Genomic DNA, 23,159 nt, shown 5'->3' with positions numbered 1-23,159 from the left:
ACAGGTCGCTCTGCTGTTCGGTCGATTTGCATATATTATATAGGCTTTTATTATATAGGATTCTCCTTATAGATACACTTTTATGACATTAGCTACAGATAAGAATAATATAAATAACCATTTTTTGTTTTATCAATTTTTCCATTTAAAACTGCCGATTGTTCTGTGGCAGCCAGTAACAGCTGACTTTATTGTAAAAGCAAAAGAAGTCCATTTTTTTGTGAATGCAGTTGATATAATCAATGTGAAATCCCATTTACATGAGAACAGAATTCCATTCAGGTAAGCATCATTCAATATTCATTGAATAATTATTATAAGCACCCACGAGGCATTTAACTAGCAGACGGTACAATTGCTTCTTGGAAAAAGAAATACTTATGTTAAATCTCCAAAACAGACTGGTGATAAAGCCCAAGTAGCTGGCTCTGTGACCTTGAACAAGTGGTTTAACCTCTCATGACCTCAAAAGGATTGTTAGACTCAATGATCTGTGCAGTTTCTTATAGGTCTTTCTAATTCCTTCCTTCTTATAGTTCCTCTACTGCTGTGGTCAGCAAACCGTGGCTCGCGAGCCACATGTGGCTCTTTGGCTCCTTGAGTGTGGCTCTTCCACAAAATACCACCTGTGGGCACGCACGTACAGTGTGATTGAAACTTCGTGGCCCATGCGCAGAAGCCGGTATTTTGTGGAAGAGCCGGTATTTTGTGGAAGAGCCACACTCAAGGGGCCAAAGAGCCGCATGTGGCTCGCGAGCCGCAATTTGCTGAGCTGCAGTTTGCCGACCACTGCTCTACTGTATACCCAGACTTGGGGAACAAAATTGTCATTCACTTGAGTAGACTTTATGGTACCTCTCAAAAAAGCAGCTGGTAAAGAGGATTTTGCTTCCTTCACTAGGTCATTGAACATCCCTGAATGTCTGCCTCAAGACTAAAGTGCAGCAAATGCAGTTTCTGCTCAGAGTTCATGCCCTCTTCCTTTTGAAGTCTCCTATCCAACATCTGCTCTCTGTGTCCATTGTTCAAATGTTCATGTCCTCCTGTTGCCCTAGACCAGTGATGGCAAACCTATGACACGCTTGTCAGAGATGACACGTGAACTCATTTTTTTGGTTGATTTTTCTTTGTTAAATAGCATTTAAATATATAAAATAAATATCAAAAATATAAATCTTTGTTTTACTATGGTTGCAAATATCAAAAATTTCTATATGTGACATGGCACCAGAGTTAAGCTAGAGTTTTTCAAAATGCTGACATGCCAAGCTCAAAAGGTTCACCAAACTGCAGCTCGTGAGCTACATGTGGCTCTTTGGCCCCTTGAGTGTGGCTCTTCCACAAAATACTGACTTCTGTGCATGGGCCACGAAGTTTCAATCGCACTATATGTGCGTGCCTGCATGTGGCATTTTGTGGAAGAGCCACACTCAAGGAGCCAAAGAGCCGCATGTGGCTCACGAGCCACTGTTTGCCAACCACTAGAACATGGCAGAGCTAGGAGTTGAACCCAGACCTATCTAATGTCAAAACCTTGATTTTTATCAATTGGCCTCAATAAAAGTAAAGAAATATTATTAAAATGATAGCTAACTTTCAACTTGTTCATCTCAGATAATTAAATGGCTTGATTCAATGTTTGCCTCATTAACAGTGTGGCACTTCTCAAGAGACATTAAATAAGATGACTTTCCCATGCCTACCCTATTCCTGTGCTTCTACTTCTCTAGAGATTTTATCATCTTTGGCTCTTCAGAACATCTGGTATAGTTCAACGATTATCACAATGAAAAAGAAAAAGAAAAAGCTTTCTTCTTCTCCTTGGTTTTTAACTGAAAATAGAATAATACAATATTACTCTGGGTTAAAGAAAGCTGTCCACTAACCTATATGCTCACATAAAAGACACTGATGAAGCACAGTTGAGAAATGTTGATAATAGTAGGGAAAGGGTGACATTTTGGAGGCCTTGAAAACAGACCACATAGAAGTCACTTTCTCCAGTGTCCATATGGGCTCTACCAAGAAGGTTTGTGAATTTCAGCTCACCATAATGGTAAGTGATATAGTTTTCACCTTGATGAACTTTAGCTTGTTAGGTTTCTTAGTGATTTTTTCCCCATGCTCACCTGTTGTGGCTACAATGGGCCATGTGGGAAAATCAGAGCCCTTTTCGAAAACCAGCTCACCCTCTGTTTTATCATCTAGTATCTTGATGGAAGATGTGGAAGATCTTATCCGCCAGCAGACTTCCAATGATACCATCAGCCCCTGCCAGCAGACTTCCAATGATACCATCAGCCCCCGGGCCTCCTCCTCATACTATGAAAATTATCACCCACTAAATGAAGTAAGCCATCATATTTCTCACCAAAATTACTATTTTCATACCAGCATTTGCACTTCAATTATGGAAAATTACTAAAATATCATAATTAATGGAAAAGGGTAAAAAATATTACAATTAAGTTGATCATATGGTGGTAACTCATCCTTTTGTAGATATTTTCACTGGGAAAATTGCATCATATTTGGTAAACTGCCTCTAAGCAGGATTTTGTCCATAACTAAGAGTATCTCTACCTGCTAGGAGTAGTACTGCATGCTAAGGAACTGCAGGGAATAATAAATAGGGACATTTTATTGAAACTGCCACACAAAAATTTAACAGTCCACTGTGTTAGTCTTCCATAACAAAGTGCCACAGATTGGGTAGCTTAGACCGCAGAACGTTATTCTCTCACAGTTCTGGAGGCTAGAAGTCAACAATGAAGGTATCAGTAGGGTGAGCTTCTCCTGATGATCTCTCCTTGACTTGCAGATTGCTGCCTTCTCGCTATGTCCTTACCTGCCCTTTTCTCTGTATTACACATCCCTGGTGCCTCTATATGTCTCAATCTTTACTTCTTATAAGGACATCAGTTGAAAGGGATTAGGACCCACACTAACAGCCTCATTTTAACTTAATTACCTCTTTAAAGGCCCTATCTCCAAATATAGTCACATTCTAAGATACTAGACGTTATGGGCTTCAACATATGAATTTGGGAGGTACACAATTTAATAATGACATTCCAGAAAATGCCTTGGAACTCTCCTCCCTTCCACTCCTCCTTTCTAGGAGGTTCATAGGAACCATAGTAATCTTGCTCTTAGAAAATTCCCTCAAATCCTCCTTCCCCTTCAGAACTGATCTCTTTTTCAGTCCTCACCACAGGTGGGCAGGAGGTATTCTTTTGTCATTGACTCTCACTTAGAAAACTTAAGTAATCCACTGTGGGGAGAAAAACAAATACCAATAAAAATACTTTTTAAAACAAATAGCAAAAGAAGATAGTTATTCAAAGGATATTATCTTCATTACCTCAATTAGATTGTGAAATAAAGAGTCTTCTATAAAACTACCTTCATATAATACAGTCTCCCCTGTTGAAGGAATTCTACTGAACCATCACTGGAACACAAAATAGTTGTATGTAGTTGTTCTTTCAGATGTAGTCATTCCTTAGAAGAATAGCACAGTAAACAGAGGCCCACTGAGGAAATCCCTGACAGCTAAATCTCCAGCCCCTTGGACATTGACAGCACTGGTGTTTGGCAGCAGGTAGGCTTCCCAGGAGCATCTTTGGACACTAGCCTAAAGTCAGGCCTGGAATTCTTTATTTGTCCTTCCACTATAATCTTGATGGAACCACAAGTACCACTGGACTGTCAACTAGGAGACAGGCCCAGAATCAAATGCCTTCTCAGGGTAGAAGAGAATTGTTTTCCCCTCCAGGTTGTATACCTTTGCCTCTTATCATCTCACAGATCTTCTTGTGAATTCACAGGTTTCTAGTGGGAAATAAGTGCCCTATCATTTATCCTGTGCAAAGACAGTGCCCAGGCCTTCCTTAGGTTACTCTTAAAAAGTGAAATTTTTTTTAAAAAAATTCAAATAAAAGTGAACTTGTGAATGAACGGTAAAGAGGATTTCATACACAGAGGCAGGGATTTGATGTGATGAGCCTTTAAAAATAACTCTTAGGAGACATACTTTAAAGATGAACTTTTCCTACTTTGTCATATGGTTTTCAGTACTTTTCTGCTCTTTCTCTAAACCTTGATAATTTTCAAAACTTTACTTTTATTGATTTTTCCTAAACAACAGAAGAAACACCTGCCCCAAGTATTTTAGTTCCTCATTCTTTCTACCTACACAGGTTTTAGAGAGTTCTCCTTCCCTTGAAGATGCTGTCTGCTTCCTTTGGTCAGGGAAATGCTTCAAACTTACTCTATGACTGACTGCTTATGTCCATTTTGATAGATCTATTCTTGGATGGATGTTATAACTGAGCAGTATCCTGATATGATTGAAAAAATCCACATTGGATCCTCATATGAGAAGCGTCCGCTTTATGTTTTAAAGGTATGTCATGGGGGAAAGTAATTGATCTGTCGACTCCAGGGGATGTGTTAATTCTCCAGTGGCACTTGTTATAATTTGGATTTTTTTCTTTGAGTTCTGTAAATATTTGTATTACAACTGTTCCTCCACTTTAATACTCAGCTACTTAGGGTTAATTTTTTTTTTTTTTCGCTTTACTAATGCAGTGTTGGTCTATGAGTAGAAATCCCAATTTTAGAATTAAGTCTGTCTCTTTTATGTGACAGATAAATTCCCTGAACTTCAAGACCTACTGTCATAAAATAAAGGGCAAGGGATGTGGTCTGGATTATTTTTCATGTCCTTGTTTTATTTATACCACCACCACCTCTGACTGCCTTATGTAGGAAGAAGAAAAGAGAGAGATGATCTGTTATTGGACAAACACTGACACTGACACAGTTTTTGGAACAAAACAAAACAAACAAAAGCTGAACAACCAAACCCAGGGAAGGATAAGAACCAGGGGAATGCTGAGGTCCTGATAATAGGGTTGATATGATAGCTTCTGTTCTAATCACAGTTCATTTGGTTATTCATTTTCAGTTGAATAAATTGGCCTTAGTAAAGGTGAGTAAATGTGGCCAAAGAAGAATTTGAGGGAGACATAAAAACATACTAATTCTTTCTTGATAATTTATAATGATGTACTTCTGTTTTGTACCACTTTCCCCACCCTAAATATATCCTATATAATAAAAGGGTAATATGCAAATTGATCCTAACAGCAGAGTGACTGGGAATGACTGGTCACTATGACACACACTGACCACCAGGGGGCAGACGCTCAATGCAGGAGCTGCCCCCTGGTGGTCAGTGTGCTCCCACAGGGGAAGCTATGCTTAGCCACAAGCCAGGCTGATGACCGCCAGTACAGCGGTGGTGGTGGGAGCCTCTCCCGCTTCCTCATCAGCGCTAAGGATGTCCGACTGCAGCTAGGCCTGCTGCCCGCTGGCAAGTGGATATCCCCCAAGGGCTCCCAGGCTGCCAGAGGAATGTCTGACTGCCAGCTTAGGCCCAATTCCCTGGGGAGCAGGCCTAATCCAGCAGGTGGTCATCCCCCGAGGGATCCCAGACTGTGAGAGAGCACAGGCCGGGCTGAGGGACCCTCCTGAGTGCACAAATTTTTGTGCACTGGGCCTCTAATATATATATATATATATATATATATATATATATATATATATATATATATTTAAAAAGAAGCTCTGGAAAAAATAATCATTGGAAAATATTTTCTTTACTAATATTTAATTTACATTTAGTTTCCCAACATTATCTAAATTGTGATAGGTGTGCCTTTTTGGTCATTCAAAGATAAGATTTTGAGTCAGAATTTCTAAGTTTTAATCTGTTCTGAAGAAACTTGCAGTGCAGTCTCAAGACAGACATATGAAACATTGGGTCTTCTTGGTGACTGAATTGCTCAGATTGGATCCTTGTAATCATGGCATCCCATCCATGGCATTTGCTTTCAGCATGTTGTGTGTACTCACTGGAACTTGTGTTTCTGGTACTTAGATGTACATGTGGGGAAGCCATGCTTCTTGCATGCTTTAGTCTCCTCTTACTTGGCCAAGGATGCCCGCATAAGGACATAATGTAGGTCTCTAGGGTTCCTCCTGCTTGCCAGTGTCAGGACCAGCACCAGCACCAGCAGAGCTTGCTTAGCACGGACAGAAGACAACTAATTCAGACAACTCAGGGTTTTCTATTAAATTGAATAGATTAAGTCAGCCAAGCAGTTCTCTTCTTTGAGTAATTTAACCTTTCACGGTCAGTGCACACGACTCTCTCACTTGCTTTCTCATTGAATATCACTATCTCCAAGTTAGTTAAGAAAATCTTCCTTGGGTAGTGCAGATGGCAATCTAAAAATCTAACTCTCTCTTTTCTTATTTTGGAATTTCAACCCCACATATTTGTTTGATTTTACAACACTCTTCTCCCTTCCCTCCATACTCTAAAGTTGGGTTGTAACTATTTTTTAAAAGCAAATGAAATATAATTCATTTTGTTTGGAGGTGAATTTGAGAATTCTGCTGAAGACCTTAAAGGCTATCACTGAGAAAAGAAAGGTTGGAAAATATCTCCTTTTCCAGAGATTTGACATCATGCACTAGCCCCCCACCCCCCAATACTGTGAATCAGAACAAGCCTACTGTCCCCAGATATATTGGTGATAAGTTTGTGTGAAGTTAGATGTGTGATTCTTTTTGTATAAAATGGAGAAATAGCCTACTGGCTCCCCTTTCTCAAGCCTTTCTCTGTTCCACACCTCCCATAGAAAGTTGCCTACCCAACACATACCATTTACCTCTAACGATGTGTGAAGAAAGTGCCTGAAGCACTAATTCTCTGGTCTCTACTTCTACATTTCCACTAGTTATAACTACTGAAATGTTTGGGGAATAAAAGAGCTTTAAGTCAAAAGTCCTGGCTTCAATTCTTAATTCTGACTCTTACCAGGTATGTGATCTTAATAATTTTATCTCTTCACTTGTAATCTCACCAGCTTTTAATTTTTCTTCAGAATTCTCAAAGTAATTCAGAGACTAATGCATATGTCATATATTTGTTAAAAGAGTCTATAATAATAAAAGCATAATATTCTAATTAAACCAGACATCCTTCCAGAAGACCTTCCAGAGGAAGCCAGGGCTACGAGGGAAGCCCGGGTCCAGGTGCCAGAGGGAAACAGGTGCTGGCAGAGGGGGGAAGAAAGGCCTACTCTTGCACAAATTTCGTGCATTGGGCCTCTAGTTAAAATACAAGCCCTAAATAAATGGAAGTTATCCTGAGGCTCCTTGCTATTATTTTTATTTTCTTTGGGCAGGTTTCTGAAAAACAACAAGCAGCCAAAAATGCTGTTTGGATTGACTGTGGACTCCATGCCAGAGAATGGATCTCCCCTGCTTTCTGCTTGTGGTTCATAGACCATGTAAGTACAGTATTCACATTCTCTTAGACCAGAGTTTCTAAATACGTGGCCTAAGACCATCTGTGTCAAAATCAGCTGGATTGTTTACAAAATGCATTTTCCCAAGTCACAGCCTAGAATTCATGACTTAAAATCTCTGGAGGTGAGGCATAGAAATCTACAATTTTCACAAGCTTCCCAGATGACTTATATGCATATTATGCTTTAGAGTCATAACTTCAAGCATTAAAATCATTCTAAAGATTGTCAGCCTTTTCTTTCTTACATTTTAAGCTAGGGCTAAACACTAGAATATAATTAAGAAGTAGCATGCAATTGTAATATTTTTACAAGTAGAAGAAAGAACTAAAGCAATTACATAAATTAAGTTTCATTTAATTTCTCATTCTTTTGATTTGAATTATCCAGACATTTTTTGCCATATTCTTCCCTTGCAAAATTAATATAAAGTACATTATAGGGCAGATCATATTTTTTCATATATCATAATAGAGGATTTTTGTCCCTGAAAAAGGCCTTGGCATAAAAAAAATCCATATATAATACAAAGAGTATGTCATAAAAGTAAAAATTATCCTATCTAATAAAAGAGAAACATACAAATTGACCATAACCTCAACACCCTTCCCATTGGCTAATCAGCAGGATATATGCAAATTAACTGCCAACCAAGATGGCGGCTGGCAGCCAGGCAGCTGAAGTGAATAGGAGGCTTGCTTGCTCCAGTGACGGAGGAAGCCAAGGTTCCCCGCCTGCCGCTGCCAGCCTCTGAGCTGCAACTCTAAGAAACAATGTTGCAATTATAGAAGCTAAACATTCCCCAGAAACCTGCTTTTGGCCAGCTGGGCTTCAGCCAGCAGGATTGCAACAGTATTACAATTATAGAACCCAAACAAACCCAGATCCCTGCTTTCAACAGCTGAGGTCTCAGAGCTGGAGTCGAGCCTCAGAGCTGAAGCTGGCTCTCAGCTCCAGTGGCAACCATAGCAGGTAAATAAATCCCAGAATGAAAAAAAAAAAAGAAAAAAAGGAGAGGTTGGGAGCCTCAGTTGCCCGCCAACCTGAAAACAGCCATCACCCCCTCACCCAGACTGGCCAGGCACCCCAGTGGGGACCCCCACCCTGAAGCAACAAGACGGCGGCTAATTTGCCTACTGAAGGCAGGCGGCAGCGGGCAAGGCTGTCCGTGGTCCGGGACCGGATCTGTGACCCTGCCGGGCGGGGGGCAGTGCTTGAGGATGTCCACGGTCTGGGACCCGGCTCCGTGACCCTGCCGGGTGGGGGGGTGGTGCTTGAGGCTGTTCACAGGACCAAGACATGGATCTGTGAGCCTGCCAGGCGGGGGGCAGCACTTGAGACTGTCCGCGGTCCCGGGACCTGGATCCGTGACCCTTCCCGGCGGGGCGGCAGCTCGCATAGGGGCAGATCAGCCGGGGTTGGGCAGGGCAGGAAGCCTGGCTTCCGCCCAGCCCCAGTCACTCTGGGCAGGTGAGCAGCGCAGAGAGCCTCTGGACAGGGGAAGCAAGCCGCTGGAGGGCAACCTATACTCCCCACATGGTGATGGTGACAGCTGTGAGCGCGCCAAGCAGAGCCTGCAGGCTGAGCTGAAGTAGCGCCTGCAGGCCATCAGCACCCAGGAGTGGCTGCGCAAGATCCGCCTCCTGGCCCAGAAGGTGCAGGATCGCAGGGACAGCCACCATGGCGGGCCAGACTGACGTCCTCCTGGCCGCACCACGGGGGTTTGCAGATCTGCAAAGCCAGAGGCCTCCGGTGTGCACATCCCCCCCTGGCATGCGAACATCCCCCAGTACATTGTCACCCTCCCGCGCCTGCAACAGCTGCAAACCAAGGCGTGCACAAGTTCCCCCCGCCTCTCCACCGCACTCCCATCAACCTGGCATGCCTAACACCCCCACAGGATGTGCACACATCCTCTCTGATGTGCTCACGTCCTTTGGAGAGTGTCTGGGTGTTCTGGGTGCTGAGGGTAGGTGCCTGTGAGATGACAGTGAGAGGGCGGAGTGGTGATGCCCTGTTCCCACAGAGGCCAGTGCAGCTACAAGATCACCTCTGGGGGGTTAATGCAGGTGCTGAGGCAGGAGCAGGTGCAGACAGACACACCTGGTGGGCGCGGGCGGCTCTCGCTGAGGTGCCTTCGGTCAGTGTTCAAGAGCAAGAACCCAGAGGCAGAGAGGAATTCTGTCCTCTCAGTGAAACAGTGGGATAGTCGGGGCGACTGTAGAGAAGGAATGTGCACTTTGGGTGCCATCACCCATGAGTGAAGGCTGCCCTGACTGAGCCTCGCTTGCTTGGGGCCTAGCGCACTCCTGCCAGGCAGCGGGTGACAGGACGTGCTTTTCCGAATTAATGAGAGAAAACGTTGATTCTCCTGCCCACGAAGGTGGAAAGTGAAGTGGGGAGACATGTGGGGAGTGAGCGAGGTTCCCTGTCTTGGGGTTCCAAATCTGCTGTTGGTTTCTTTCACCACTGACTAGAGATATGCAGGGTGTCCCCCCAAAATGTATACACACTTTGAATACCTACTAATTCCAGTGGTTTTAAGCATAAGAAAGAAACAACAATGGAGCTGTTATCTGTTAAAAGTGTGGGCACAAACAGGTAGTTGGACATTCCCTGAGGGGTCTCAGATTGGAGAGGGTGAAGGCCAGACTGAGAGGCCCCACCCCCACCCCAGTGCACAAATTTCGTGCACCGGGCTACTAGTAATGACTATAAACCTGAAACTATATTTGCATATACACAGTAACACAAACCAAATGAGTTAGGAAATTAAGAGATTACCACTTAGATTGATGTCTTAACAAATAAAGTTCATCAAAAGTAAAATTATTTCTACCTCTTCTGACCTCTTGTCAAGTACATCTCTAACTATCTTCATTTGACTTATCCTTTCTTCCCCATGGACGGGAGCTGTAGCATTCCTGGACCTACTGAAAAGTTCCCAACCACCGCTGGTACTACCTTGACCAAATGAAGATAGTTCCCAACTGAGCAGACCCTAACACAGCCCAGTCATTTGATGATCTGGAATCTTCTCCACATTGGGTAGTTCTATTTGTTTCAGGTAATGAATGAAGTAGCAGTTGGTAGGGAGAGAAAGGTGCCAAGGAAGAGAGAGTACATTTATTTTTTATTTTATAACTGAATCTGGATTGGGCCAGAAAGAAATTTCAACTCATATTGACTCCAATTTATATTGGTGAACTTGTCCTTAATTGCTGTCTGTCCCAAATTTACAAATCTTTCCTCCCACTTGCGGAATCCTTATAAGGTTAAATTATTTATTTCACATTTATAAATTGCCTATGCAGTTCCAGACCATGGAGAAACAATGGAAAACAAGATACATTTCAAGAAACTTACAATCAAGTATTTTGCCCCAACAATGTCAGCCTGATTTTTGTAGCCTAAGTCAACAGAGCTCTTTTTAATGGACATTTAAGCCCCATCTTTGCCTGCTCCGTCTGACTTCCATAATGATTCAAACAACTGTATGAGGAAAATAAAATATTTAGCTTAAAAAAAATTGTGGGTGTGGATTTTATATTTAAAAAGTAAAGCAACCTAGCCCTCGCTGGTGCTGCTCAGTGGTTAGAATGTTGGCCCACTGTAGGGTTGTGGGTTCTATTCCCAGTCAAGAGCACGTACTCTGGTTGCAGCTTCCCATCCCTGCACAAATGCAGAAGACAAACAATTGATCTCTCTCTCTCTCTCTCTCTCTCTCTATCTCTCTCTCCTCCCTTCCACTCTCTCTTTCTAAAAAATAATCAATGGAAACAATATCCTCAGGTGGGGATTAACAACAGCAACAACAAAAAAAGGTAAAGCACCCAAAGGTGAATTGGCTTAGCTTTAAATTCTGTGTAAAGAAATCCGACATTACTCCTGAGTTTTTCTTTTAGTCTCACATTAACACCACACTCACAACACTCTGATACCAAATGTATGAGGATTTTCCCTACACCAAGCAATTCTGTGACACCAGCTATGTGTCCTACAATTTAACTCAATTCTGACACTATTCACCTGGAGATAGCATTAGATCCCACAAGACTCCTTTTCCCCTACCTCACTTCAGGTGCTAATCTAGCTGATCCATTCAGCCCTCTTCTCTACTTACAGGCATTGAGAAGTCCCCTTATTGTACAGTTTCCCTCTATCCTTCTATTTTCGAAGGCTATATTTCAGCTCTCACTCAATCCTTCTGTTTGGAGCCCTGCTTATTAAACAAGAAATTTCCGGGCTAACATTGATCATAAGCCTAGCTTATGGCTAAAGTTCCCATCTAACCATTGAAAAAGGTAAGAAGGAAATAAAGAGAGTGAAGCAAGAAAAATCTCTAATAAACTATCTAACTCTATTTCTAAAAGAAGTAGGAAGAGAATAAGAACAGACCAGAATAAGGAGAAGGAAGGAAAAAATAAAGATCAGAGTGGAACTAAATGACATAGAGACTAAAAAAAAAAAAAGAAATACAAAAGATCAATGAAACTAAGAGCTGATTCTTTGAAAATATAAACAAGACTGATGAACCTTTAGCCAGACTCATCAAGAAACAAAGAAAGAGGGCCTAAATAAATAAAATCATAAATGAAAGAGGTGAAGTAACAACTGACACCACAGAAATACAAAGGATTGTAAGAAAATACTATGAACAAGTATATGCCAACAAATTGGAAAACCTTGGCGAAATGGACAAATTCCAAGAATCATGCAATCTTCCAAAACTCAATCAGGAAGATTCAGAAAACCTGAATACACAAATAACAACCAATGAAATTGAAGCAGTAATAAAAACTCCCAGCAAACAAAAGTCTTGGTCCAATGACTTCACAGGTGAGTTTTACCAAACATTCAAAGAAGAATACCTATCCTCCTCAAACTATTCCAAAAAATCCAAGAGGAAGGAAAACTTTCAAGTTCTTTTTATGAGGCCAATATTATCCTAATTCTAAAACAAGATAAAGATACTACAAAGAAGGAAAGTTACAGTCCAGTATCCCTGATGAACACAGATGCTAAAATCCTCAACAAAATATTAGCAAATCGGATCAAAAAGATCAAACACCATGACCAAGTGGGAATTATTCCAGGGATGAAAGGCTGGTACAATATTCACAAATCAATAAATGTGATACATCACATAAAAAAAACTGAAAGATAATAATCACATGATCATATTAATAGACACAGAAAAAGCATTTGACAAAATCCTGTACCCATTTTTTATTTTTAGAAAGAGAGTAGAAGAGAGGGAAAGACAGAGAGAAATATCAATGTGAGAGAAACACATTGATTGGTTGCCTCCTGCATGCCCCTGACCAGGGCCTGGGCTAGAGAGGAGCCTGCAACCGGGGTCCATGCCCTTGACCAGAATCGAACCTGGGACCCTTTGGTCTGCAGGCTGAAACTCCATCTATTGAGCCAAACTGACTAGCGCCAGCACCCATTTTTGATAAAAATTCTCAGGAAAGGGGGGATAGAGGGAGCATACCTTAACATAATAAAGGTCATATATGACAAACCTACAACCACCGTCATACTCAATGGGCAAAAATTAAAACCATATTCCCTAAGAATAGGAACAAGACAGAAATTTCCCTTTTACCACTTTTGTTCAACATAGTACTGGAAGTCTTAGCCACAGTGACCAAATTTTCTAGAATACAGTGGGGGATTTGTTTTATGTTTACAAACCAGAATCAGATCAGTACAACCAAAGGAGCCATCAGGCTACAGGAGTCTTCCCAGCTCTAGCCCCTGTAGCTTTTAGAAAGTGTTGAATTTAGTTTTAAAAAGCACTGAAACTCAAGACTTAACAGTATCCTATATAATAAAGAGGGAATATGCAAATTGACCATCACTCCACCACAAAGACGACAGCGCCCACAGTGGAGTGGGGAAGGAAGGGCTCTGTAACACAAGATGGCTGCACCCACAGCAGAGGCTGAGTTCCCAAAACAAGCCTTAACAAGCAATCAGCAGGGACCTGAGGCTGCACTCCTCCCAAACCCTCCCCATGGGGCTTGACAGGGGACCTCAGGCTGCACCCCCCGCCCCAGCAGGGCTTAATAGGGGAACTCAGGCCATGCTCCCCACCCCAGCGCCAGGCCAGGGGACCTAAGGCTGTGCCCCCCACCTGCCGGGGCTTGACAGGGGAACTCAGGCCATGCCCCCCACCTGGCGGGGATTGATGGGGAACCTCAAAGTGCACCCCCCACCCCGGTGATGGGCTGGAGGACTTCAGGCCACACCTCCGGCCCAGCGGGGCTTGATGGGGGATCTCAGCCACATCTCCCACCTGGCGGGGCTTCACTGGGGACCTCAAGCATACCCCCCACCCCAGTGCCAGGCCAGGGGACCTGAGGCTGCAACCCTGCCCAGCGGAGCTTGACAGGGGTGGAACCAGCTGGGTCTGGATCTAGCCCAATGGGGGTGGGGCTGGCCAGGTCTGGGTCTTGAGCAATTTTGAGGCGCACATGGGTGGGCAGAGACTTGACTCTGGGTCCCGTGGTGTGCCCCAGACACTGACAGGAGGAAGATTTTCATATACATTTTACTAATTTCCTTTCATCTCTGATACTTCTATTATAGAGAAAGGGCAAATAGCAATATTAAAATATTTTCCCTAGTTAATCCCCTTTTTTTGTGCACTGGGCCACTAGTTATATTATAATCTTCAAACTGCTGAGAGACTAAATATTGATTATTCCCACCACAAAAAAAGAAATGATATGTGATGTGATAGAACATACACACATATGCATTGCCCATGGACATAGACAATAGGGCAATGAAGGCTTGGGGCAGGGTGGGAATCTGGTAGAGGGAGGCAATGGGGAAAAAGGGGAGACATCTGTAACACTATCAACAATAAAGATAAATTTTTAAAAAAGAAGGCCATGTGACAATGGAGGCAGAGATTGTAGTGGTGTAGCTATGAGCCAAGTAATGCCAAACAATCCCTAGAAGCTAGGAGAGAGTCATGGAACAGATTCTTCCTCAGAACCTCAAGAAGGAACCAATCCTGCTGACACCTTGATTTTGGACCTCTGGCCTACAAAATTGTGAGAGATAAATTTTAAGCCAAAGAGAGAGATAGAGAGGCAGACAAAGAAACCTACTGGGCCACATATATTAAAACTTCAACAAACATTGTAGAAATTAAAATGATAAATGCTTTATTACTTTAAAATAAATCAGGTCTCTAATCTTTTTCTGATAATTAACTGCTATGTTAATACTGAAACATGACTTCAACATAAATTTACAAATTTAGAGCATAAAAATGTATTTTACTAGTTGCTAAACTCTTGAAAAAATTGCTTCTTTTAGTCTATAAAATTTGCTTCCTTCTCATTAAGCTTTCATTTCTGACCCATAGTAGATTAAAAAACAACTTATACTTTAGCTTTCCTTTCTCCCATATTTCATGTAGTGGTTTTCCATTGCAAAAATTTTTAACATGACTCATGGTTGTTTTAGCAGAATATGAAAATGATATTTTAAATATTTAAAAAGAGAAAATGGTAAAGATTTTACTATAGTTAAGGTAGGATTAAAGACATTTTTCTTTTGTCAATAATAAAAAAATCTTTTTTAAAAACATCTTTTGAGGTGTTTTTGAGTAAAGTTTAAAGCAACAAATAATTGTAAACTAATCCACAAATTAAAATATAGCAATGCTGCCACTACTTCAGTATGATAATGTGTTTATACCAAAGCTTAGTCCTAGAAGCAATGGTTTAACCAGCTGAAATTTGTCTTTGTGGTTATCCTGCCTTTATATTTGGTTATTTTGTGATGCACTTCTCAGTCATCAAAATGAGGATGTCATTAGATCATGTTGGAAAATGTGGCCCTAAGCTAGGTGTGGGTCTAAACCAGTGGTTCTCAACCTTCTGGCCCTTTAAATACAGTTCCTCATGTTGTGACTCAACCATAAAATTATTTTCGTTGCTACTTCATAACTGTAATGTTGCTACTGTTATGAATCATAATGTAAATATCTGATATGTAGGATGGTCTTAGGCAACCCCTGTGAAAGGGTCGTTCAACCGCCAAAGGGGTCACAACCCACAGGTTGAGAACCGCTGGAACCAAATGAGCAGTGTCAGATGATGCCTATTCGGAAACTCATAGCCAGTACTTAGGAAAAGCTACCACTGATTTTAAAGCCAAATGATCTGATGCTTGGGAAACATACTGCTATTACAGCAAAAATTTAGCCCCAAAAGTTACAAAGACAATGTAGAAATATCACTAGTCCTATCTGGACATAAGACAAAAATTAAAGCTCTGATGGATGTGGATTATTGAAAAGAACTGTATCTAGGTTTTTGCTTCCTTAAATCTTTGCAGTGGGCTTTATGGATTTAATAAATAATTATTTTTGTTTCTCAAAGGAAATTTTTATTAAATGTATGGTTCTGTTTTCTGCCTCCATCAAATAGGAAGACCATTTGATACTCTTCCTAGAAGTTAAATTTGTAAATTTAAACATGCCAAATGACTTTAAAAAGGGGGGGGGGGGACATATAAAAGAAACAGACTAGCCTGACTGGTGTGGCTCAATGGTTGAGCTTCAACCCATGAACCAGGAGGTCATGGTTTGATTCCACGTCAGGGCACATGCCCGAGTTGCTGGCTCCATCCTCAGTAGAGGGCATGCAGGAGGCAGCCGATAGATGATTCTCTCTCATCATTGATGTTTCTATCTCTCTCTCCCTCTCAACTTCCTCTCTGAAATCAATAAAAACTAATTTTTAAAAAGGAAAAAGAAACAGACTAAGTTTAGAAGAACTTAAAAGAGATATTATTTAACACACTTGGTTTTATTTGTAGGTAAGTCAGTTATCTGGGGAAGAAAATCTGTTTACCAATATTCTGAGGCACCTGGATTTCTATGTTATGCCGGTAGTTAATGTGGATGGTTATGACTACTCTTGGAAAATGGTAGGTGAAGGCAAAGAAAAAACTTGCCCCCTTTGGGAATACATGATACTCTGAATTAATTATTTATAAAATCCTGGATCTTGGCACAATGGTTTCATTATGAAACAAAACAATTCTCATTACAGAAAAGATCAACCTTATGTGAGTGAAAATAATTTTATAGTACACTCCTATGTACCTGTCAGAGAGCTTCAGAAATAATCATCTTAAGCCGATCTATTTTCATCTATACACTCTTCTACCTTACTCATATTATTTTAAAGCAAATCTCAGGCATCATATCAATTCATCAATAAATATTTTAGTATGCATCTCTAAAAAAGCTCTTTAAAAAATAACCACAGTACAAATATATCTAAAAATTTAAAATAATTACTTGAAATAAAAGGTTCAATCAATATTTAAATTTTTAATTACATAATAACTTTTAAATAAGTTTCTTTGATTCAGGATCCAAAGAAGGCTAATATGCTGTGATTGACTCATATGTCTTTTAATTCTATTGTAATCCATAAATGTTCATGTTTTCACTCTTCCTTGCAATTTATTCATTGAACAAAAAAGTTTCCCATTGTCTGAATTTGCTAGTTGCATTTTGCCATGTTGCAATTTAACCTATTCCTCTGTCCCCTGTATTTTCTAAAAATTGATATTTGGATTCTGTAAGCTTAATCAGATTTAGAATTAACTTTTTTGGCAAGACTACTTCATTGTGATAGTGTGCTCTCAGATCAGGATGTGTATAACATCTAGTTGTGACTCTTTTTGAGATATTAGTTACCACTGATGCACAATGCCTAGATCCATTTATTCTTACTAGGAATCCTTTAAATAGCATTTTTTATTTGTAAAATCATAAATTGCAAGATTTAGAACAGAATTAATTGAACTTTTATTCTAACTTATATGTGAATTTAAACCTTAGTACACTTTAACTCAATCATGAGCATGAGTATCCTGATCAATCTCATCTCTATTGGGAACCATTATCAATAATTTTTCTAACCTATAAGTATCATGATTCATGTAAAATTACTCAAGCACTATGAAGTGCATTCCTTTCTAATTTAATGAGGGGCACATGAAACATAACTGAGCATATGTCAGTTAAGAGAAATCTACTTTAGTAGCACATGTAAACACTGCAGGGAATGAGAGAAGTGCAGGGGTTAGAAACATATGGGATTACACAGGAATAATCTCATGTTGGAGGTAATTTATGCAGAAGAGATCAGAATGGAGATTGGTGGGAAAATCAACTCAATTAAGAGGAATACCAAGAATAAAAGTTTGCAGGTGGGGGTGGGCAAATCCTAAACTAAATAAATGAGAAATACCTAGCATAGCACATAATACTAATTTAATGTTCAATAAGTGATCACATCTAGATGTTGACGTTATAATAAATGTATGCCTTCACCGGAATCACAGTGGAATTTAGCTACCCTTTAGATGTTTCCACTTTTCAGTTGTCCTTTGTGTCTGAACTCTGCCAAATAGTACTTCCTGCAGTTCAAGAACCTAATTTCTCCACAGAAAGTGTTGCTACCAAACCACAGGCCAAGGTTTGGAAGCAGAATGGGAGGCTTGGTAGAAGGGTTGGTGAGAGTAGGGGAAAACAGTGCCACATTACCCCAACCTTAGAACTAAAGGCTGTGCAACTATTTACATGATCAAATCTTCTAGTTTACCTCAGGAAAACAGTGGGGGATTTGCTTTATGTTTACAAACCAGAGTCAGATCAGTACAACCAAAGGAGCCATCAGGAGTCTTCCAGCTCTAGTTCCTGTAGCTTTTAGAAAATGTTGAATTCAGTTTCAAAAGCACTGAAACTCAAGACTCAACAGTACTGTATTATAATCTTCAAACTTGCTGAGATACTAAATATTGATTATTCCCACCACAAAAAAAGAAATGATACGTGATGTAATAGAGGTACTAACTATCCCTACAATGGTAATCATATCATAATATATAAATGTATCAAATCAACATGTTGTACACCTTAAATTTATGCAATGTTAGATGTCAAATATATTTTAATTTTTAAAAAAAGAAGGAACTCTCGCCTTTTGCAACAGCATGGATGGAACTGGAGAGCATTATGCTAAGTGAAATAAGCCAGTCAGAGAAAGATAAATACCTCATGATTTCACTCATTTGTGGAATATAGAGAACAACATAGACTGATGAACAGGGACAGATCCAAAGACAGAGAAACAGAGATCAGACTATTAATCCCCAGAGTTTCCGGAAAGTAGGGGAGGGAGGGGGCAAGGGAAGGGATCAACCAAAGGACTTGTATGCATGCATATAAGCCAAACCAATGGACATGGACAACAGGGGGATGAGAGCATGAGTGGCGGGGGGGGGGGGGGGGAGGTTGGGGTTTAATGAGGGGATGAGGACACATTTGTAATACCTTAACTAATAAAGAATTTAAAAAAAAAATAAAAGTCAAACTTGGTGCCATCCAAAAAAAAGAAAGAAAGAAAGAAACTCATGACTCATAGTTTTAATTTGAGTTGAAACACAGTTATTTTACTTTTCTTAGAAGGAACTCAACAATGCATAACATTACTTTAACGGAATAAGACTAAACAAAAAGGCCAATAAGCAGCCTAGCAAAACCAAATGACAATATTATTTCTCTAGGTCAAAATTAATCAAATATTATTATTTTGTTCGGTTTAAACTAAAATAGTTTGAGTTAATGTGATTGAGACCTAGATAGAAACAGGAGCTCTGCAAAAAGAATGCCGTGAAGAAAGTGACAGGATGAAGTGATGGGATTGCAGGAGAGAAATATAGCCTGGCCACTTAGGCATTAAAAATCATGTCTTGCCCAGCCAGCATGTCTCAGAGGTTGAGCGTGCACCTGTGAACCAGGAGGTTATGGTTCGGTTCCCACAACCCAGACATATACCCAGGTTTTGGGCTCAATTCCCAGTGTTGGGCATGCAGGAGGCAGCCAATCAATGATTCTCTCTCATTATTGATGTTTCTATCTCTCTCTCCTCCCTTCCTCTGAAATCAATAAAAATATATATATATTTTAAAAAGTCATGTCTTTCCTTAAACCACAAACATGGCCACACTGGTTATCTGTATCTTGTTTACTAGAATCGAATGTGGAGAAAGAACCGTTCTGATCATGAAAACAATCCTTGCACTGGAACAGATCTGAACAGGAACTTTGCATCCAAACACTGGTGTGGTAGGTTGTTTGTTTCATTTTAGGTAATGTTTCTTCATTAGAAACGTGATATTCATAAAGAAAGGTGCATTAATTCAAAGATAGCGGGTCTTTCTGAATCAGGAAATAATTTAAATAATAAACTTTTTAGTTAAGAGTGGTGCTGTGAATATTAACTAGAGTCAGCAAATTATCTTAACCCAGTAGTTCTCAACCTTCCTAATGCCACGACCCTTTAATACAGTTCCTCATGTTGTGGTGACCCTCAACCATAAAATTATTTTCGTTGCTACTTCATAATTGTAATTTTGCTACTGTTATGAATCGTAATGTAAATATCTGATATGCAGGATGTATTTTCATTGTTACAAATTGAACATAATTAAAGCATAGTGATTAATCACAAAACAATATGTAATTATATATGTGTTTTCCGATGGTCTTAGGCGACCCCTGTGAAAGGGTAGTTCGACCCCCACACAGGTTGAGAACCGCTGCCTTAACCTCTCCTTTGTGCTGTTTCCTCATCTGTAAAAGAAGGAAGTTAGACCAGTTCTTTAAGTCCCATCTAGCTTCAAAATTTTAAAATTCTATTTTTCTAGAATAATAAGGATGTGACTATTAAATTTCCTGTTTAATAAACAAATAATTTCATTCCTAGGATAGCAGAGACCAGGGTCAGGTGGGTATCTCTTATTTTTAATTGCATAGTTAAATATTTACCTCTATAGTGTTTGAAAGCATTTTCTTTTGTGTTAACTCTTCATTTTCTTAACATGTTCTTACTTTCATGAATATTATAAAGATAAACTTATGTCTAGCACAGTGGGAGTTTATCATTCCTTGATTTGGATGAGTTAAGGAACTCAGTGAATATTGATTTAGGCATCCAAGAATATTGTCTGTTCTCAGGGAAGTGGGTGTTAGTTCACCCTCCATACTCCCATTATATTTCATAACCACTACATTTAAGAAACAGTTACAAATTAAAACTACACAGATAGATGTCAGAGAAATGGCAGTATGAGAGATCCCCTTGGCCTCTCCCCCTGAAATTATAACAAGTTTACCAACTATAATTCAACAAAGAATTCCCTGCTCCATACAGAGGCATGCCTGAGAGATTCGCGCATTGAAAGATCTAAAGGTGGGCAACCAGGAATAAATGGGGATATGAGAAGGGAGGAAAGCACCGATGGCCCACAGATGCAACCCTGCAGCCGGACCTCAAGGCCCGGCCTGGAGAGAGGAGGAAAAGAGCAGTAGCAGGCACTTTCTTGGGCCAGGAGGAACAGAGAGCTGTAGGGGACAGTTCAGCAGGGCAAGCAGTGAGTGGATGGGACAGTGACTGAGCCAGCAGATGCCTGACAGAGCATGGGGTTCTGCCATGTGGCTCTCCACTGTCAGGCTACACAGTATTGTTTCAGACAAAAAAAACAGAACCACAGAACACTACTACCATTTGAGCTCTCAAAATTCACCTTCTGTTGCCCTTGGAGTCAGGTCGAGGAGCATATTATCTGTAAACCAAGAGCTATTGCAGTAAAACCACTGTTTCCCTCTGTAACTGATCTCCACATGGGGTGTTTGGGGTGGGACCCAATGGAGGTCAGGGGTCACCATTATCGTAGGGACAAAACAAACCCCACCCATAAGCAAGCAGCACAGCTGAACTGTCTTATGGAAGCCCTGGAGGTCAAAACTGGGAGACCACAGAGCTAAAAAAGTCTTGTAATTCAGCGCCATCTACTGGAAAAATCATAGAAGGACCTGTTCAGAGAAAGCTGCTATCAGCCATTAATATTCCTAGTCCTAGATAATAAAAGCCTAATATGCTAAGTGTCCAGTCAGCTGGTTGGCTGTTCAACCAATCAAAGCATAACATGCTAATGATATGATAAGGCTGCTCAACAGCTCACTACAATGTGCACTGACCACCAGGGGGCTACAGTCGACCAGTCAACCAGTCGCTTGACGTGCACTGACCACCAGGGGGCAGATGCTCAACTGGTAGGTTAGCTTGCTGCTGGGGTCCAGCCAATCGGGACTGAGCGAGATGGGTGAGACATGCCCTGGAGCCCTCCTGCGGTCTCTCTCTGTCTGGCCAATCTCCCACGTTCCTCCCCAGCACCGATCATGCACCAGTAGGGTCCCTCGGCCTGGCCTGTCCCCTCTCACAATCCAGGACCCCTCAGGGGAGGTCGGAGAGCTGGTTTTGGCCCGATCCAACAGGCCAGGCCGAGGGTCCCCACTGGTGCAAAATTCATGCACCGGGCCTCTAGTAGACAGATATAGATGTCTAAGCAAAGGAGAACAGCAAATACCATGAATAACCATGGTAACAAGGGTGATTAGCAAAAAAAAAAAGAAAAAGAAAAATCCCCAGAAAGCAGGCTGGAACACATAGAAATGTGATATAAATGATGGAGATTTCAACATTGCAGATTTGAAAATATTCAAGATGCAAGAAAATACCGACAAGCAATTCAATGCACTCAGAAAACAAATCAGTGGACAAAACAAGTACTTTACCAAAGAGATTGAAACTTTAAAAAAGAACCAATCAGAAATCTTAGAAACAAAGCATGCAATCAAGGAGATTAAGAGTGAACTACTGAGCCCTAGCTAGTTTGGTTCAGTGGATAGAGTGTTGGCCGGCAGACTGAAGGGCCCGGGTTTGATTCTGGTCAAGGGCACATGCCTGAGTTGCAGGCTTGATCCCCAGTAGGGGGCATACAGGAGGCAGCCAATCAATGATTCTGACTCATCATTGATGTTTCAATCTCTCTCTCCCTCTCCCTTCCTCTCTGAAATCAATAAAAATTTTTTTTTTTTTAAAGAGTAAATGACTGAGCATAGAAAACAGAGGCAATCAGATGGAGGAAAGAATTAGTGATAATGAAGATAGGAATCTATAAATGACACAGAGGAGAGAAGAGATAGTTGGGCATAAAGAAAAATGAAAGAGCTCAAGAATTATCTGATTCCATCAGAAAAAGCAATTGTAGAAGTATAGGCAGGGAACAGAGAATCTATTCAAACAAATAGTAGATGAGAACTCCCCAAAACTATGGAATGAATTAGATCCCAGGATCCAAGAAGCAAACAGAACACCTAGTTACCTCAATCTAAAGAGGCCTTCTCCAAGGCACTTTGTATTAAAACTATCAAAAATTAATCACAAAGAAAAAATTCTCAAAGCAGCCAGGGAAAGAAGGGAATGACTACAAAGGAAAACCCATCAGAATTTCATCTAACTTCTCAGCAGAAACACTATAAGCCACTATAAGAGAATGGAACCAAATATTCAGACATCAAAAAGAGATAAATTACCAGATACGAATAATATACCCAGCAAAATTATTCTTTAACCATGAAGGAGAAATAAAGTCACTCCAAGATATACAGAAGCTGAAGGATTTTATCACCAGAAAATCTCTATTGCAGGAAATACTCAAGGGAGTTATTCTACCTCAAACAAAGAAAATAAGGTCACAACACTACAAATAAGATCACCAAAATACTTACAGCATAAACAGGGATAATTTGTGACAACAAAAACATAAAAGGGGTGTGGGTAAAGATCTGAACTAGTAAAGGAAGATGAAACAGAATAGCCG

The 23,159-nt window shown here is 40.6% G+C and overlaps 1 protein-coding gene across 6 annotated transcripts in view; it reads left to right on the top strand.

The window, feature by feature from the left end:
- Positions 1 to 23,159, top strand: part of CPB2 (carboxypeptidase B2) — a 58,879-nt gene that overhangs the window by 18,770 nt on the left and 16,950 nt on the right. For 2 of the 6 annotated variants that reach the window (XM_036301615.1, XM_036301617.1), the window contains 5 exons: positions 2,209 to 2,350; positions 4,307 to 4,408; positions 7,263 to 7,367; positions 16,233 to 16,343; positions 19,467 to 19,560. In XM_036301615.1, coding sequence (XP_036157508.1) covers positions 2,209 to 2,350; positions 4,307 to 4,408; positions 7,263 to 7,367; positions 16,233 to 16,343; positions 19,467 to 19,560 — 554 coding nt within the window. Of the gene's footprint in view, positions 1 to 172; positions 283 to 2,208; positions 2,351 to 4,306; positions 4,409 to 7,262; positions 7,368 to 16,232; positions 16,344 to 19,466; positions 19,561 to 23,159 lie in introns of all 6 variants that reach the window. The other 4 variants (XM_036301612.1, XM_036301616.1, XM_036301611.1 and 1 more) reach the window with 4 other exon arrangements.

The sequence above is a fragment of the Myotis myotis genome, unplaced genomic scaffold (assembly GCF_014108235.1).
Source record: "Myotis myotis isolate mMyoMyo1 unplaced genomic scaffold, mMyoMyo1.p scaffold_m19_p_3, whole genome shotgun sequence".
In the NCBI taxonomy this organism is placed as follows: Eukaryota; Metazoa; Chordata; class Mammalia; order Chiroptera; family Vespertilionidae; genus Myotis; species Myotis myotis.
Note: the sequence above shows the minus strand (reverse complement) of the source record. Positions and strands in the feature narration are given on the sequence as shown.